At 41.5% G+C, this 16,308-nt stretch overlaps 3 protein-coding genes and 1 pseudogene across 4 annotated transcripts in view; 1 reads left to right on the top strand and 3 right to left on the bottom strand.

Moving 5' to 3' along the window:
- LOC135334016 (threonylcarbamoyladenosine tRNA methylthiotransferase-like) overlaps window positions 1-16,308 on the bottom strand; it is an 86,916-nt gene that overhangs the window by 49,019 nt on the left and 21,589 nt on the right. The gene's annotated exons all lie outside the window — the stretch shown is intronic.
- Window positions 1-16,308, top strand: part of LOC135334010 (intermembrane lipid transfer protein VPS13D-like) — a 56,004-nt gene that overhangs the window by 25,737 nt on the left and 13,959 nt on the right. The window contains exons 21-22 of the mRNA XM_064529045.1: window positions 15,379-15,521; window positions 15,753-16,264. Coding sequence (XP_064385115.1) covers window positions 15,379-15,521; window positions 15,753-16,264 — 655 coding nt within the window. The remainder of the gene's footprint in view (window positions 1-15,378; window positions 15,522-15,752; window positions 16,265-16,308) is intronic.
- LOC135334026 (short-chain collagen C4-like) lies at window positions 1,356-5,621 on the bottom strand. Of its 2 annotated transcripts, XR_010394178.1 has the most exons (3): window positions 4,853-5,621; window positions 3,327-4,796; window positions 1,356-3,268 (listed from the first exon to the last, which is right to left on the bottom strand). XR_010394178.1 is itself a non-coding variant. In XM_064529062.1 (2 exons), exons 1-2 carry the CDS (start codon window positions 3,619-3,621, stop codon window positions 2,718-2,720), a joined length of 846 nt encoding a protein of 281 aa, XP_064385132.1. In that variant the 5' UTR covers window positions 3,622-3,964; the 3' UTR covers window positions 1,356-2,717. The 2 variants fall into 2 exon arrangements, 1 of the variants encoding a protein (XP_064385132.1); XM_064529062.1 differs by lacking the exon at window positions 4,853-5,621 and having other exon boundaries at window positions 3,327-3,964.
- On the bottom strand, window positions 7,018-9,190 carry LOC135333054 (short-chain collagen C4-like; annotated as a pseudogene).

Below are 16,308 nucleotides of genomic sequence, written 5' to 3'. Positions count from 1 at the left end.
ACGGTTGCTTGCATTATTTTCACTCTGTAGATAGCCGTAGTACTCTCTTGTCCAGTTTGGAGGGCAGCTGGTCTTAGCAGGAATCATCACTTTAGCTGCTCTTGTCGTAGCATGGCAAACAGCACCCGGTACATTGTGGTCATGACTACCAGCAATTGGATATTCGTATTCTGTGCCGGAAATCTGGGAATAATCTTTTGGGCGATTTGTGTTGAGGGTGTGGTACTCTGGGTTGTTTGGAAGACAGAGAAAGTTGGCTCCACCTCCTTTTTGATTATGAAACACTCCGGCCATTCTCCCAGTGTACAGCATCTGTGTACCAGACATACTTGGACAAGCATTGTGGCCCCACCTCGTGTACGTCACCCCTCCGGAGAGAACGCCTGAGGCAATGGAGGGCTCTCTAAGCTGTAATATACATATACAATCACATGCAGTATCTTACCTGCTGCACATGAGATGGTGATGCCTCTACCAGAGAACACTTCCTCCAGATAGTTGCTCAGTTTACCACGAACTGTACTGCTGATGGTGTCACATGCAGCCAACAATGTTTAGACTGAAGCTTTGTGCACGGCCATCAATGCTTTCCACAATGGCTGTCTGCATCAACTGAGCACTCCCCTCGTCTTGGATTAAGGAGTGGAGGAGGTCAGCTAGTGACTGGCCACCATTGGCTGGGACCATACGATTCATCAAGAGGAAAACCGTGACAGCAATGGTTTGAACAATGAAAAACTTCATGATTGCAGAAGCTTGAATCTTTGGTTTCGGAATGAGATGTATATGCAGCGTTTTTCACACAAGTCAGTTGGGTCTCAGCTCAACCCTTTTATATGAGTGCCTATTGTATGTACAGTGTTGTGGATTAGTATTATTAGGATTAGGAGTAGATACGGTTGTGCCTCCGCTCAATCCTTTAGTGTGTGCGTGGGTGTAGTGTTTGGATTGTATTGGGTAGCTAGGTACTTCACTGGTGTTGTAGATCATGTAGGAAGGTTGTCAAACAAGTACAGTTACCGTAGGAACCTTGTATTCAATGTAGGAAGGTACATACACGTATATGTGTTGGTATTCTACTGTTGAGATTGTGTCCCTCTGTGTATAGGTAAAGTACGCATAACGCCATTAAGCATCAATGTGCATGCATCATCATTGTTGTGTAAACCAAACTCACAGCAATAATACCATAGCATGTATATTCAACAGATATATTCTTGAACTTAATTCTAATATCCTACACAAATTAATATACCGCATGCATATATACCATGCATATGTTCAACATTAAAATTTATATCCTTACTGTTCTTATAATAATTATACTCATTACTGTTTGTAAGTATATTATACTCCATACTTGTTGGATGTTTAGTTGGTACATACGGTACATGTCAGTACGTCGTTTGCATTGTATGGAGGGCACTGTATCCCGGTACATGTGGCTCTCACATGATATAATGTGGCTCCATCAATATTTGCATGTGATCCATAAAGAGATACTTGATCTTTGTCCACACAAACGTACTCAGTGCGTTGACGATCAGGCCAAACGGCGTCACTCTGTAGATAGCCGTAGTACTCTCTTGTCCAGCTTGGAGGGCAGCTGGTCTTGGCAGGAATCATCATTTTAGCTGTCCTTGTTGTAGCATGGCAAACAGCACATGGTACGTACATTATGGTTGTGGCTACCAGCAATCGGATGTTCGTATTCTGTGCCGGAAATTTTTGAGTAATAGTGTGGAGAGTATGTGTTGAGGGTGTTGTACTCAGGGTTAGTAGGAAGACAGAGATAGTTGGCTCCCCCTCCTTTTTGATTATAGTGCACATGAGATAGTTATGCCTCTACCGGGGAAGACTTCCTTCAGATAGTTGCTCAGTTTGCTACGAATTGTACTGCTGATGGTGTCACAGCCAACAATGTTTAGACTAAAGCTTTGTGCACGGCCATCAATGCTTTCCACAATGGCTGTCTGCATCAACTGAGCACTCCCCTCGTCTTGGATTAAGGAGTGGAGGAGGTCAGCTAGCGACTGGCCACCATTGGCTGGGACCATACGATTCGTCAAGAGGAAAACCGTGACAGCAATAGTTTGAACAATGAAGAACGTCATGATTGTAGAAGCTTGAACAAAATGAGATGAATGCAATTTGTCACACTAAACCAGTTGGTCCCTTTTATATGTGTGCATGCATGCAGTGTTGTGGATTGTATTTAGTGGAGTATTATATAGGTATATATAATATACTGTTTTGCCTCAGCTCAACTCTTTAATGTGTGGGTAGTGTATTAATATTCATGGTGTTGTAGATCATGTAGGAAGGTTGTCAAGCAAGTACGGTTATACCGTAGGAACCTTGTATTGAATAATTAATATAGGAAGGTACAATGTCATGTATACTTATTGGTATTCTTACTGTTCAGATTGTGTGAGTCTGTACTATGTAGCTATGGCCTTAGTGTACTGGTCATACTGTGTGACTGTATATATAGTGTAACTGGTACTATTGCGCATACATTTTGTTTGACAGCTGTGAATATATAATATTATCGTATTCAACATGTACAATCGTCATTATTAATCCTACACTAATACTCTAGCATGTGTTCAATTAACCTTCCAACATACATCCTATATAGTCTCCATAATTATATAATCATTTAATTTTTTTACTCACACTGTAGTACTTACAGAGTGTATATAATTGTTGGATGTTTACTTGGTACATACGGTACATGTCAATACGTCGTTTGCATTGTACGGAGGGCATTGTATCCCGTGGCATGCTGCTCTCACATGATATATTACGGCTCCATTGATGTTTGCATGTGATCCATAAAGAGAAACTTGAGCTTTGTCCACACAAACAAACTCAGAGGGTTGACGGTCTCCGAGATTAGCCTCACTCTGTAGATAGCCGTAGTACTCTCTAGTCCAGCTTGGAGGGCAGCTGGTCTTGGCAGGAATCATCACTTTAGCTGTCCTTGTCGTAGCATGGCAAACAGCACATGGTACATTGTGGTCATGGCTACCAGCAATTGGAAATTCATATTCTGTGCCGGAAATCTGGGAGTGATAATATTGGGAGTATGTGTTGAGAGTGTTGTACTCGGGGTCATTTGGAAGACAGAGAAAGTTGGCTCCACCTCCTTTTTTATTATAAAATACTCCGCTCATTCTCCCACTGTACAGCATCTGTGTACCAGGCACACTTGGGCAAGCATTGTGGCCCCACCTCGTGTACGTCACCCCTCCGGAGAGAACACCTGAGGCAATGGAGAGCTCTCTAAGCTGTATAGTATAAGTACAATCACAATATCTTACCTGCTGCACATGAGATGGTGATGCCTCTACCGGGGAACACTTCCTCCAGATAGTTGTTCAGTTTACTACGAACTGTACTGCTGATGGTGTCACAGCCAACAATGTTTAGACTGAAGCTTTGTGCACGGCTATCGATGCTTTTCACGATGGCTGTCTGCATCAACTGAGCACTCTCCTCGTCTTGTATTAAGGAGCGGAGGAGGTCAGCTAGCGACTGGCCACCATTTGCTGGGACCATACTATTTGTCAAGAGGAAAACCGTGACAGCAATAGTTTGAACTATGAAGAACTTCATGATTTTAGAAGCTTGAACCTTTGGTTTTAGAATGATGAGATGAAACGCAATATTTGTCACGCTGAGTCTGTGTGTCTCAGCTCAACCTTTTATATGAGTGCCTATTGTATGTACAATGTTTATTATAGTATAGTATAATAATAGACTGTATAATAATTATTATAAAGGTATCCTGTTTTTGCCTCAGCTCAACCCTTTATTTTGTGCGTAGTGTATTTAATATTAGTACTTCACTGGTGTTGTAGATCATGTAGGAAGGTTGTCAGGTAACACAGTTACTGTAGGAACCTTGTATTTAATGTAGGAAGGTACATGCATGCACGTATGTGTTGGTATTCTACTCTTGAGATTGTGTCCCTCTGCATGTGTGCATGGCAGGTGTATATAGTCATTAAGCATCACATGATGTACATCATTGTTGTGTAGAGTATTTTTGACTCAATTTTAGTTTAGTCATTCAGTTCACTGCCAGCTAGACCATACAGTATTGCAGTCAACATCATATTAATTCTATCTTACACAAAATTAATATTATATATACGTTAATATGTGTTCAACAATCCTTATTCCTTATAATTATATAGTTTGTAACTATACTACAGTGTTTTCATATTTGTTGGATGCTTACTTGGTACATACGGTACATGTCAGTACGTCGTTTGCATTGTATGGAGGGCACTGTATCCCGATGCATGTGGCTCTCACATGATAAAGTATGGCTCCATTGATGTCTGCATGTGATCCATAAAGAGATACTTGATCTTTGTCCACACAAACATACTCAGTGCGTTGACAGTCGCTTCTAATAGTTTCACTCTGTAGATAGCCGTAGTACTCTCTTGTCCAGTTTGGAGGGCAGCTGGTCTTGGCAGGAATCATCACTTTAGCTGCTCTTGTCGTAGCATGGCAAACAGCACACGGTACATTGTGATCTTGACTACCAGCAATTGGAGCTGTGTATTCTGTGCCATAAATCTCGGAGTAAAGATTTGGGGAATACGTGTTGAGAGTGTTGTACTCGGGGTTGTTTGGAAGACAGAGATAGTTGGCTCCACCCCCTTTTTGATTATAAAACACTCCGCTCATTCTCCCAGTGTACAGCATCTGTGTACCAGGCACACTCGGACAAGCATTGTGGCCCCACCTCGTGTACGTCACCCCTCCGGAGACAACACCTGAGGCAATGGAGGGCTCTCTAAGCTATAATATAAGTACAATCACAATATCTTACCTGCTGCACATGAGATGGTGATGCCTCTACCGGGAAAGACTTCCTCCAGATAGCTGCTCAGTTTGCTACGAACTGTACTGCTGATGGTGTCACAGCCAACAATGTTTAGACTGAAGCTTTGTGCATGGCCATCAATGCTTTCCACAATGGCCGTCTGCATCAACTGAGCACTCCCCTCGTCTTGGATTAAGGAGCGGAGGAGATCAGCTAGTGACTGGCCATTATTGGCTGGGACCATACGATTCGTCAAGAGGAAAACTGTGACTGCAATAGTTTGAACAATAAACAACTTTATGATTGTAGAAACTCGAACTTATGGTTTCGGAAGGAGGTATATGCAGCGTTTTTCACATGAGTCTGTCAGCTAAACCCTTTTATATGAGTGCCTATACAGTATAGTACAGTGTTGTGGATTAGTATTATTAGGATTAGGAGTGGATACTTTGTGCCTCAGCTCAATCCTTTAGTGTGTGCATGGGTGTATAGTGTGTGGATTGTATTGGGTAGCTAGGTACTTCACTGGTGTTGTAGATCATGTTGGAAGGTTGTCAAACAAGTACAGTTACCGTAGGAACCTTGGATGTATGTTTGACTGCTGTGTTAGCATTAATTAATTCTATCCAACACAATATATCTAGCATGCATGTTCAACATTCCAACAAATTATATCAACAATTCTTTTAGTCTCTGCAACAGTTTACATCCTTATGCTTTACATGCATGCACAGTCATTAATTTTTGTCTTATTACTATTGTACAGTGTTTTCATACATTGTTGTATGTTTAGTTGGTACATACGGTACATGTAAGTACCCTGTTGTTCGCAGTTTTGTATGGAGGGCACTGTATCCCGTGGCATTCGGCTTTCACATGATAGATTACGGCTCCATTAATGTCTGCATGTGATCCATAAAGAGAGACTTGATCTTTGTCTACACAAACGTACTCAGTGCGTTCTCGGCCTGGAAAATTACCCTCACTCTGTAGATAGCCGTAGTACTCTCTTGTCCACCGTGGAGGGCAGCTGGTCTTGGCAGGAATCATCATTTTAGCTGTCCTTGTCGTAGCATGGCAAACAGCACATGGTACATTGTGATCATGACTACCAGCAATCGGATATTCGTATTCTGTGCCATAGATCCAAGAGTAAACATTTGAGGAATATGTGTTGAGGGTGTGGTACTCGGGGTCATTTGGAAGACAGAGATAGTTGGCTCCACCTCCTGTGTGACTATAGTGCGCTCCGGCCATTCTCCCTGTGTACATCGTCCTTGCATGTACCAGACACTCTTGGACAAGCATTGTGGCCCCACCTCGTGTACGTCACCCCTCTGGAGAGAACACCTGAGGCAATGGAGAGCTCTCTAAGCTGTAATATAAATACAATCACAATGTATTACCTGCTGCACAGTACATCAAGAGGAAAACGGTGACAGCAATAGTTTGAGTGTTGAAGAAGATCATGATTGTATAGGAGCTGGTTTCGGAATGAGATGAACACAGCGTTTTTCCCACTGAGTCTGTTGGTCTTAGCTCATCCTTTTATATGTGTGCATGCCTACTGTTTGTACAGTGTTGTGGTTTGTGGTATTATAGGAGTAGATATATAGGGATAACAGTTGTGCCTCACAGCTCAATCCTTTAGTGTGTGCGTGGGTGTAGTGTGTGGATTGTATAGGGTAGCTAGGTACTTCACTGGTGTTGTAGATCATGTAGGAAGGTTGTCAAACAAGTACAGTTACGTAGGAACCTTGTATTCAATGTAGGAAGGTACATGCACGTATGTGTTGGTATTCTACTGTGTTGAGATTGTGTGCTCTGTTTACAAGAATAGTCATTATAAACATCACGTGCATCATCAGTTGCTGTGGAGTATGTTTCGACTGTTATAGACTCATTCACCTCACTGCCAGACCGTGATAGCATGCAGTATTCAAGATAATATTACGTAGATCTGTTATATTATATCCTACACAAATAATAGCATATGTTCAATAGTACACCATATTCTTGTATTCTACAAATTTACAGTTTGTAAACAGTAGGTATCATAGTGTTTTCATACTTGTTGGATGTTTACTTGGTACATACGGTACATGTTAGAGCTCTGTTAGTATTGTATGGAGGACACTCAATCCCGTGGCATGTAGCTCTCACATGATATATTACGGCTCTATTGAAATTTGCATATGATCCACGAACTGAGACGTGAGTTTTTCCACACAAACGTACTCAGTGCGTTGATGACCTGGCCAAACTGCTTCACTCTGTAGATAGCCGTATAGTACTCTCTTGTCCACCGTAGAGGGCAGCTGGTCTTGGCAGGAATCATCACTTTAGCTGCTCTTGTTGCAACATAACAAACACCACACGGTACATTGTGGTTATGACTACCAGCAATCGGAACTTCGTATTCTCTGCCGGAAATCTCTGAGTAATAACATGAGACGTGTATGTGTTGAGGGTGTAGTACTGTGAGTTGTTTGGAAGACAGAGAAAGTTGGCTCCCCCTCCCATTTTGTCAAAGAGCACTTTGGCCATTCTCCCAGTGTACAGCATCTGTGTACCAGGCACACTTGGACAAGCATTGTGGCCCCACCTCGTGTACGTCACCCCTCCGGAGAGAACACCTGAGGCAGCAATGGAGAGCTCTCTAAGCTGCAATATAAGTACAATCACAATGTCTTACCTGCTGCACAGTGCATCAAGAGGAAAATTGTGACAGCAATAGTTTGAGTGTTAAAGAACTTCATGATTGTAGAAACTCAAAGTTTTGATCTCAGGATGAAATGAACATAACATTTGTCACACTGAGCTTGTATGTCTTGGCTCAGCCTTTTTATATGTATGTTTAGTGTATGTATATGTACTGTGAATTGTATTAGTAGAGTAGAAGTAGCCTCGATTCCAGGCCGCATTCAGAGAGGAAAGAGACGTTCATACGTGCCACAATATTGAATCGAGTACTGTTCTGTATTGTTCTTTATCCCTGATTGTATAATGTATAGAATTGCATTAATTGTTACTTGTTGGGTAGTGTCCTAATGAACCGTAGTATATAGCTAGAGTGTATAATTATAGGTATATGCTGTTGTGCCTCGGCTTAACGTGTGGATATAGTGTATTTATTAGTGAGGATAGGTATACTTCACTGGTGTTGTAGATCATGGGGAAGGTTGTCAAGCAAACACAGTTAATGTAAGAAGGTACAATGTATGTGTGTACTTATATTCTTATATACTGTTTGAGATTGTGTGAGTCTGTACTATATATAGCTATAAAAAAAATTATGGCCTAGTGTATACTGGTCATACTGCATGTGTGATTGTATATAGTGTGACTGCATGTTGGTGCATATTGTTTGACTGCTGAATAATACCATTATTATTAATAGTATGCATGTGTTCACAACATACATTATTAAGTCTATAATACTTGAGCATGTGTTCAACATTCCAACGTACATCACTAATTCTTTTAATGTTCTTACACAATCATTGTTTATAAGTACACTACTTTTGTAATTGTTTTGTTCAGTTGGTACATACGGTACATGTCAGTACTTGGTTAGCATCGTATGGAGGGCACTGTATCCCGTGGCATGTGGCTTTCACATGATAGATTACAGCTCCATTGATATTTGCATATGATCCATAAAGAGAGGCTTGAGCTTTGTCCACACAAACATACTCAGTGGGTTGACGGTCGCCTGAATTATTTTCACTCTGTAGATAGCCGTAGTATTCTCTTGTCCAGTTTGGAGGGCAGCTTGTCCTGGCAGGAATCATCACTTTAGCATCTCTGGTTGTAACATGGCAAACAGCACATGGTACATTGTGATCGTGACTACCAGCAATCGGCCATTCGTATTCTGTGCCATAAATCCTGGAGTAATCACGTGGGATAGGTGTGTAGAGGGTGTTGTATTGCGGGTTGTTTGGAAGACAGAGATAGTTGGCTCCACCTCCTTTTTGATTGTAAAACACTCCGCTCATTCTCCCAGTGTACAGCATCTTTGTACCAGACACTCTTGGACAAGCATTGTGGCCCCACCTCGTGTACGTCACCCCTCCGGAGAGAACACCTGAGGCAATGGACGGCTCTCTAAGCTGTAGAATAAGTACACTCGCAATGACTTACCTGCTGCACAGTACATCAAGAGGAAAACTGTGACAGCAATAGTTTGAACGTTGAAGAACTTCATGATTGTAGAAACTCGATTTTTTGGTTTCAAAATGAGAGAACGCAATATGTTTCACACTGAGTTTATGTGTCTCGGCTCAACCTTTTTATGTGAGTGCCTATTGTATGTACAGTGTTGTGGGTTGTATTATTAGTAGAGCAGTATATAATATTTATATAGCCTCGATTCCAGGCCGCATTCATGCAGGTATAATTATAAAAGACGTTCACAATAGAAAAAGGCCTTGAATCGAGTCTAGTTGAGTACTTCACTGGTGTTGTGATCATGTAGGAAGGTTGTCAAACAAACACAGTTACCGTAGGAACCTTGTTTAAATGTAGCAACCTTGTATTATAATTATGTAGGAACCTTGTATTATACGTATGTATGATGGTATACCGTATAGCGGGTAATTTTCGGGGGGCAAATATTCGTGGTTGAGTCATTTCGTGGATAATATTTTCGTGGTTGCTGCTTGCACTGCAGGCAAAGTTAGGCAAGGTCGCTTCATTCGTAGGTACAATATTCGTGGTCAGACCTTCAACCGCGAAAACCACGAATATTTTACCTCACGAAAATTACCCTCTATATATATATATACATGTATACGGTAGGTGTGACACCAACAGTTTGAACGATAAGAACTTCATGATTATAGAAGCTATACTTTTGGTTTCAGAATGAAAATGAACGCACCATTTGTGGTACTGAGTCTTCTGTTTGCATATGTTTTCGTAGTTTGTAATAATTATAGTCTGGATTGTATTGGGAGGACATAAAAAAATTATATTATAGTATACATTAATTTTGTAAAAAGTATAACAATAAAATGCACCTATAAGACTCATGCGCTTAATTACTACTAATTGACAATACGCACACTACGCACAATTTAAACAGTTGAGCAAGTCAGTTAATGTGAAAATTAAATTTGGGATAAACTCCCACGCACCGGTATTTCATATGCAAAGCTATTGGTGGGTGTAGTTTACTGGCATTGAAATGCGAATATTAGAACCCACGAACATTTCTGATGGCGGCTCTGGAGCCAAATAGCGAAAATGTGCACTCGCAAAATTTTCCCGCTGTACTGTATATCACTAGACCAGATGTTGTAGATCATGTAGGAAGGTTGTCAAGCAAGTACAGTTATACCATAGGAACCTTGTATTACATGTTCAAGGTCCAATGTATTACATTATACTGGTATATTCTTACTGTTAAGATTGTGTGAGTCAATACTATGGCCTAGTATATACTAGCTAGTCATACTGGATGTGCGTGACTGCATGCACTGCCATTGCATAATTATTGTTTGACTGCTAGACTGCTACGAATAATTATACCATAATAATTATTAATAGCATGTATTCATTATTAATTCTATCCTACACTATAAATTATACAGCATGTGTTCAACATTCCAACATGCATGCATCACTATATTCTTCTATAGTCTCTTCATCCTTATATATATAGTCTATACACAACATTATTGTACTTTGTAAGTCCTATACAGTGCATGTACGTATTCTCATAAATGTTGGAGTTCAGTTGGTACATACGATACATGTCAGTACCCTGTAATAATCGTATGGAGGACACTCTATCCCAGAGCATGTAGCTGTCACATGATATATTGTGGATCCATCGTTAGTTGCAAATGATCCAGGAAGTTAGTTTTGAGCTTGGTCCACACAAAGGTACTCAGTGCGTTTATGGGCGTTACTTTCGCTCTGTAGATAGCCGTAGTACTCTCTAGTCCAGTATAGAGGGCAGCTGGTCTTGACAGGAATCATCATTTTAGCTGTCCTTGTTGTAGCATGGCAAACAGCACATGGTACATTGTGATCATGACTACCAGGAATCGGATATTCGTATTCTGTGCCATAGATCCAAGAGTAAACATTTGAGGAATATGTGTGGAGGGTGTGGTACTCGGAGTCATTTGGAAGACAGAGATAGTTGGCTCCACCTCCTGTGTGACTATAGTGCGCTCCGGCCATTCTCCCAGTGTACATCGTCCTTGTACCAGACACTCTTGGACAATCATTGTGGCCCCACCTCGTGTACGTTACCCCTCCGGAGAGAACACCTGAGGCAATGGAGGACTCTCTAAGCTGTAATATAAGTACACTCGCAATGACTTACCTGCTGCACAGTACATCAAGAGGAAAACTGTGACAGCAATAGTTTGAAGGATAAAGAACTTCATGATTGCAGAAACTCGATTTTTTGGTTCCAGAGAATGCAGTTTGTGGTACTGAGTCAGTTGGGTCTGGCTCAACCTTTTTATGTGTATATTGTGTATATTCTGGATTGCTAGCGGAATAGGTACATTCGATTTACTCAACTTGGCGTATATATAGTATAGGTGCTTATTATATCCATTTAGCGTTAGGGTATACTAAGTACATTCTCAACCTTTTAATGTGTGCTTAGTACCAATCAGTGGGTGCCTCCTGTTAACCCTTTGAAATGTTCTTAGTGCGTGATGGATCAGGGGGGTGGGGCAGACAACATCACGCGAGCATAAATATTACTGAGTCAGGAAAAGTTTTTTACATTTAATATACTATAGCAAAGAAGTCTGAAAGTAGGGGTGTAGCTTCCCAGTACTATAGCACTGTTTGAAGTATATATACCTTGGCCCGACCGGCCTACTTGTATACCGTATAGCGGGTAATTTTTGTGGGGTAAAATATTCGTTATTTTTGTGGGCAAGCTGACCTCCACGAAATGTTAACGTAGGCGTGGCTTACCGGAATGCAGTGCAGCCACGAGACTAAACAAAATTTTTACTCACAAAAACCACCGTTTTTCGAGTTGAACACATTTTTTACCCCACGAACATTACCCGCTATACGGTATAGTGACTGCATGCATGGCATTGCCATTGCATATTGTTTGACTGCTATGCCTAATATTATTAATAGCTATATATAGTTCTGTAATGATATGTATTTATCACCAATCCTAATATACTCTATATATAATAGCATGCATTGCAACATTCCAACATGCATCGAGGCACTGCGTAGACTTCATTGTAAAACATCACATGATATCACTTAATTCTTCTAGTCTCTACAATATAGCTTATATATACCATCCTTAATGTTCTTATACGCTATAATTATGCGTACACAAATTAAATCATTGTTCGTAAGTGCTACAGCCAGTGTTCATAATAATTGTTGGATGTTTAGTAGGTGCATACGACACATGCCAGTACTCTGTTAATATCGTATGGAGGGCACTCTATCCCAGAGCATGCTGGTTTCACATGGTAAAGCGTGGATGCTTGTAAGTAGTTGTAGTTGGTTGATTTATAAGAGACTTGCTCTTTATCTACACAAATGTACTCGGTGAGTCTTGAACCTGTATCAGCTTCACTCTGTATATAGCCGAGGTACTCTAATGTCCATCCACCTGGGCAGTTGGTCTTGGCAGGAACCATCACCATAGCTGTATTTAGCTTAGCATGGCAAACAGCACATGGTACAAAGTCGTCATGACTACCAGCAATCGGATATTTGTATGCTGTGCCATAGATTAATGAATCATAACCTGGGGTGTAGCTGTTGAGTATGTCCTGTGGGACTTCTGGAAGACAGAGATAGTTGGATCCACCTCCAGATGTAAACGTTCCAGCCATTTTCCCAGTGTACAGCATATTTGTATCAGGTATATTCGGACAAGCAGTGTGGCCCCACCTCGTGTACGTCACCCCTCCGGAGAGAACACCTGAGGCAATGGAGGACTCTCTATAAACTGTAGAATAAGTACACTCGCAATGACTTACCTGCTGCACAGTACATCAAGAGGAAAACTGTGACAGCAATAGTTTGAACGTTGAAGAACTTCATGATTGATAGAAATTTTGGTTTCAGAATGGAATGAACGCAGTGTTTGTGGACTGAGTCTGTGTGTCTCTGTTCAACCTTTTTATGTGTGTGAGTGAGTGTGGTGTGGTCTGGAGTGCATGGAATGTTAGTATGGAGGTTCTGTACTTTCTGACTTGCTCACATGTTTAATTTATGCGTAGTGTGCGCATTTCCCATTTGTACGTATAATGTATCGTATATAATTATGAGGCTAAGTATAAGTACCTTCCATGCACTCCTAATTTAATGTGTGGTGTGTGGAGGTATGTACTGTGGGTTGCATTTCTAATTAATCATCAATTCCTAGGATGAGTAGGTAGGTAGTAAGCCCTTTTATGTGTGTGTGGAGGTAGTGTGGTTCTAATTAATCATCAATTACTAGGATGAGTAGTTACCTACTGCCATGTGTGGATAGTGTTAATAGTATTAGGGGTGTAGCTTCCCAGTACTATTGTATAGAGCACTATTTGAAGTACCTTGCCTCGACCGGCCTGCTTGTATATAGTGTGACTGCTACCTAGCTATAGTATGATAGATGTATTTATTACCAATCCTATAATATAATTAGAATACTCTATTATAATTATATAGCATGTATTGCACCATTCCAACATGCATCGAGGCACTGCGTAGACTTCATTGTAAAACATCACATGATATCACTAATTCTTCTATAGTCTCTGTAATAATTATATAATAATAGCTTATATATACCATCCTTAATGTTCTTATACACTATAATGCGTACACAAAATCATTGTTCGTAAGTGCTACAGCCAGTGTTCATAATTCTTGGATGTTTAGTTGGTACATACGGTACATGTCAGTACTTGGTCAACATCATATGGAGGGCACTCTATCCCGTGGCATTTGGCTCTCACGTGATAAATTAGGGCTCCATCGATATTTTTACGTGATTCATAAAGAGAGACTTGCTCTTTATCCACACAAAGGTACTCGGTGCGTTTATGGCCAGAAATATCAGCCTCGCTCTGTAGATAGCCGTAGTACTCTCTCACCCAGCTTGGAGGGCAGCTGGTTTTGGCAGGAATCATCACTTTAGCAAATCTGGTTGTAACATGGCAAACAGCACAAGGTACATTGTGATCGTGTCTACCAGCAATCGCCCATTCGTATTCTGTGCCATAGATGTATGAAAAATAACGCGAGGAGTAGGTATTAAGGGCGTCGTACTCGGGGTCATTTGGAAGACAGACATAGTTGGCTCCACCTCCTTGTGTATTGTAGTTTGCTCCGCTCATTCTCCCAGTGTACAGCATCTTTGTACCAGGCACACTCGGACAAGCATTGTGGCCCCACCTCGTGTACGTCACCCCTCCGGAGAGAACACCTGAGGCAATGGAGGGCTCTTTAACTGTATAATAAGTAATCACAATATCTTACCTGCTGCACAGTACATCAATAGGAAAACCGTGACAGGAGCGATGAAGAACTTCATGATTGTAGATACTCGGACTTTTGCAGCGTTTGTGGTACTGACTGAGCCTGTGTGTCTCGGCTCAGCCTTTTTATGTGTGTGCGTAGTGTGCATGTATTCTGGAATGCAGTATATAGAGGTTCTGTACTTTCCGACTTGCTCAACCCTTTAAATTATGCGTAGTGTGCGTATTTTCCTTTAGGAGGGTAGTACGTATATGGATTGTATTTGTTACAATTACTAGGATGAGTAGGTAACTTCTGCAAGCCAGCCCTTTGATGTGTGTGTGTGGTAGTGTGGATTGTATTATTTAATAAGGATGAGTAGCTTTTTTCTACTATACAGCCCTTTGACGTGTATGTGGAGGTGTGTGTGTGGAATCTGTGAATTGTATTTTTAATTAAATCACCAATAAGCATGAGTAGAGTTACCTTCTGCCAGCCCTGTGAAGTGTGTGTGTGGTAGTCACGTAGAGTCGTTACCATAGGAACCTTGTATACTATTATGTAGTTCGTTATATTTACCATACATGTGTTGAGATTGTGCATGCAGCCCTTTGACGTGTATGTGGAGGTGTGTGTGTGGAATCTGTGGATTGTATTTTTAATTAATCACCAATAAGCATGAGTAGTTACCTTCTTCCAGCCCTGTGAAGTGTGTGTGTGGTAGTTACGTAGAGTCGTTACCATAGGAACCTTGTATACTATTATGTAGTTCGTTATATCTACCGTACATGTGTTGAGATTGTGCATGTATAATACATGCATGCACTGCGTTCCCTCTGTGTGTAAGTGCACAGTTCCGAGCATATATGGAAATTTGTATGTATATAGTTAGTATATAGACCTTGTATATATTATTACGTATGTATAGGATGGTATTCTACTGCATGTGCTCCCCGTGTGTGTGCAGGTGTTGTACCATGACCCCAAGAGCATCGTATGGGCATATGTAGAAACCTTGTATTATAAGATATTGGTATTCTGCTGCATGTGCATGATGCACTATGTGTGTGTAGGTGTACCACGGCCCCGAGCGTAAGGGCAGAATGTCTTATGATGTGGACATCACAGGACCGCTCCTCCTCATCCCTAAACATGCCTTCTCCCCCGAACTGGTGGTGGGTGACATTGGTCATGTGACAGTCACTAACTCAATCAGGTGAGACCGTTGAATGTATGGGGCATGCAATATCTGATTTCTTAGTAATTAACGCCGTTTATATGCTTGAAACTTGATATTTTTCTGATTAGCTGACTCAGCAATAAAACTACACGTGGGCGGAATATTGCTTAATTGCTTGAGCTGCACCGTGCCTGTCATACCTCCTCTGAACAATTACATGTACAAGATCACCCCCTCTTACCCCTCCCACACCACACCCACACACAGGTACGATGGTGAAGAGGCCACCATATCACACATGAGAAGGCAGGCTGGTCTGGACGAGATACACTCCATCACTGGCACACACTACGGCCCGCCCACACACTCCGATACCCCCCTCCACATTCTCTCCCCTCAGGCTAACGCCCTCTGTGTCGCCCATGACCCCACGACCTCTCAACAAACGGACAGCATCTCAAGAACAAGCTCTCTTTTTTCAAACACCTCTCAAACGAGGCAAGACGATGACTCCATGTTTGGAAGCTTTCAGAGCAACGCCACCGTAACAGCCGAGGAAGATCGACGCAGGATAGAGAAACATCTCGAGGCTTTCAAAGGTCCCTGTCTATTGGACTGTATTGTGGTCGATTTATCAGACGTGGATGTGTTCTCAGCTCGCAAAGTGAGGGGTAAGAGAGGAGGCCGGATTATGCGAGAACCAGGGGAGGTGCTCAAGGAGAAGGGAGCTGCGAAGCTGTTCATTGAGAGAAATCTCTATCATGATTTCTGTAGAGATGGTAAGTGTCTATTTGTCGTGTAATGGGAAACCATATTAAACAGT

This window comes from Halichondria panicea, chromosome 3 (genome assembly GCF_963675165.1).
Source record: "Halichondria panicea chromosome 3, odHalPani1.1, whole genome shotgun sequence".
NCBI classification, from domain to species: domain Eukaryota; kingdom Metazoa; phylum Porifera; class Demospongiae; order Suberitida; family Halichondriidae; genus Halichondria; species Halichondria panicea.
The sequence above is the reverse complement of the archived record's forward strand: the minus strand, read 5'-3'. Positions and strand labels throughout refer to the sequence as shown.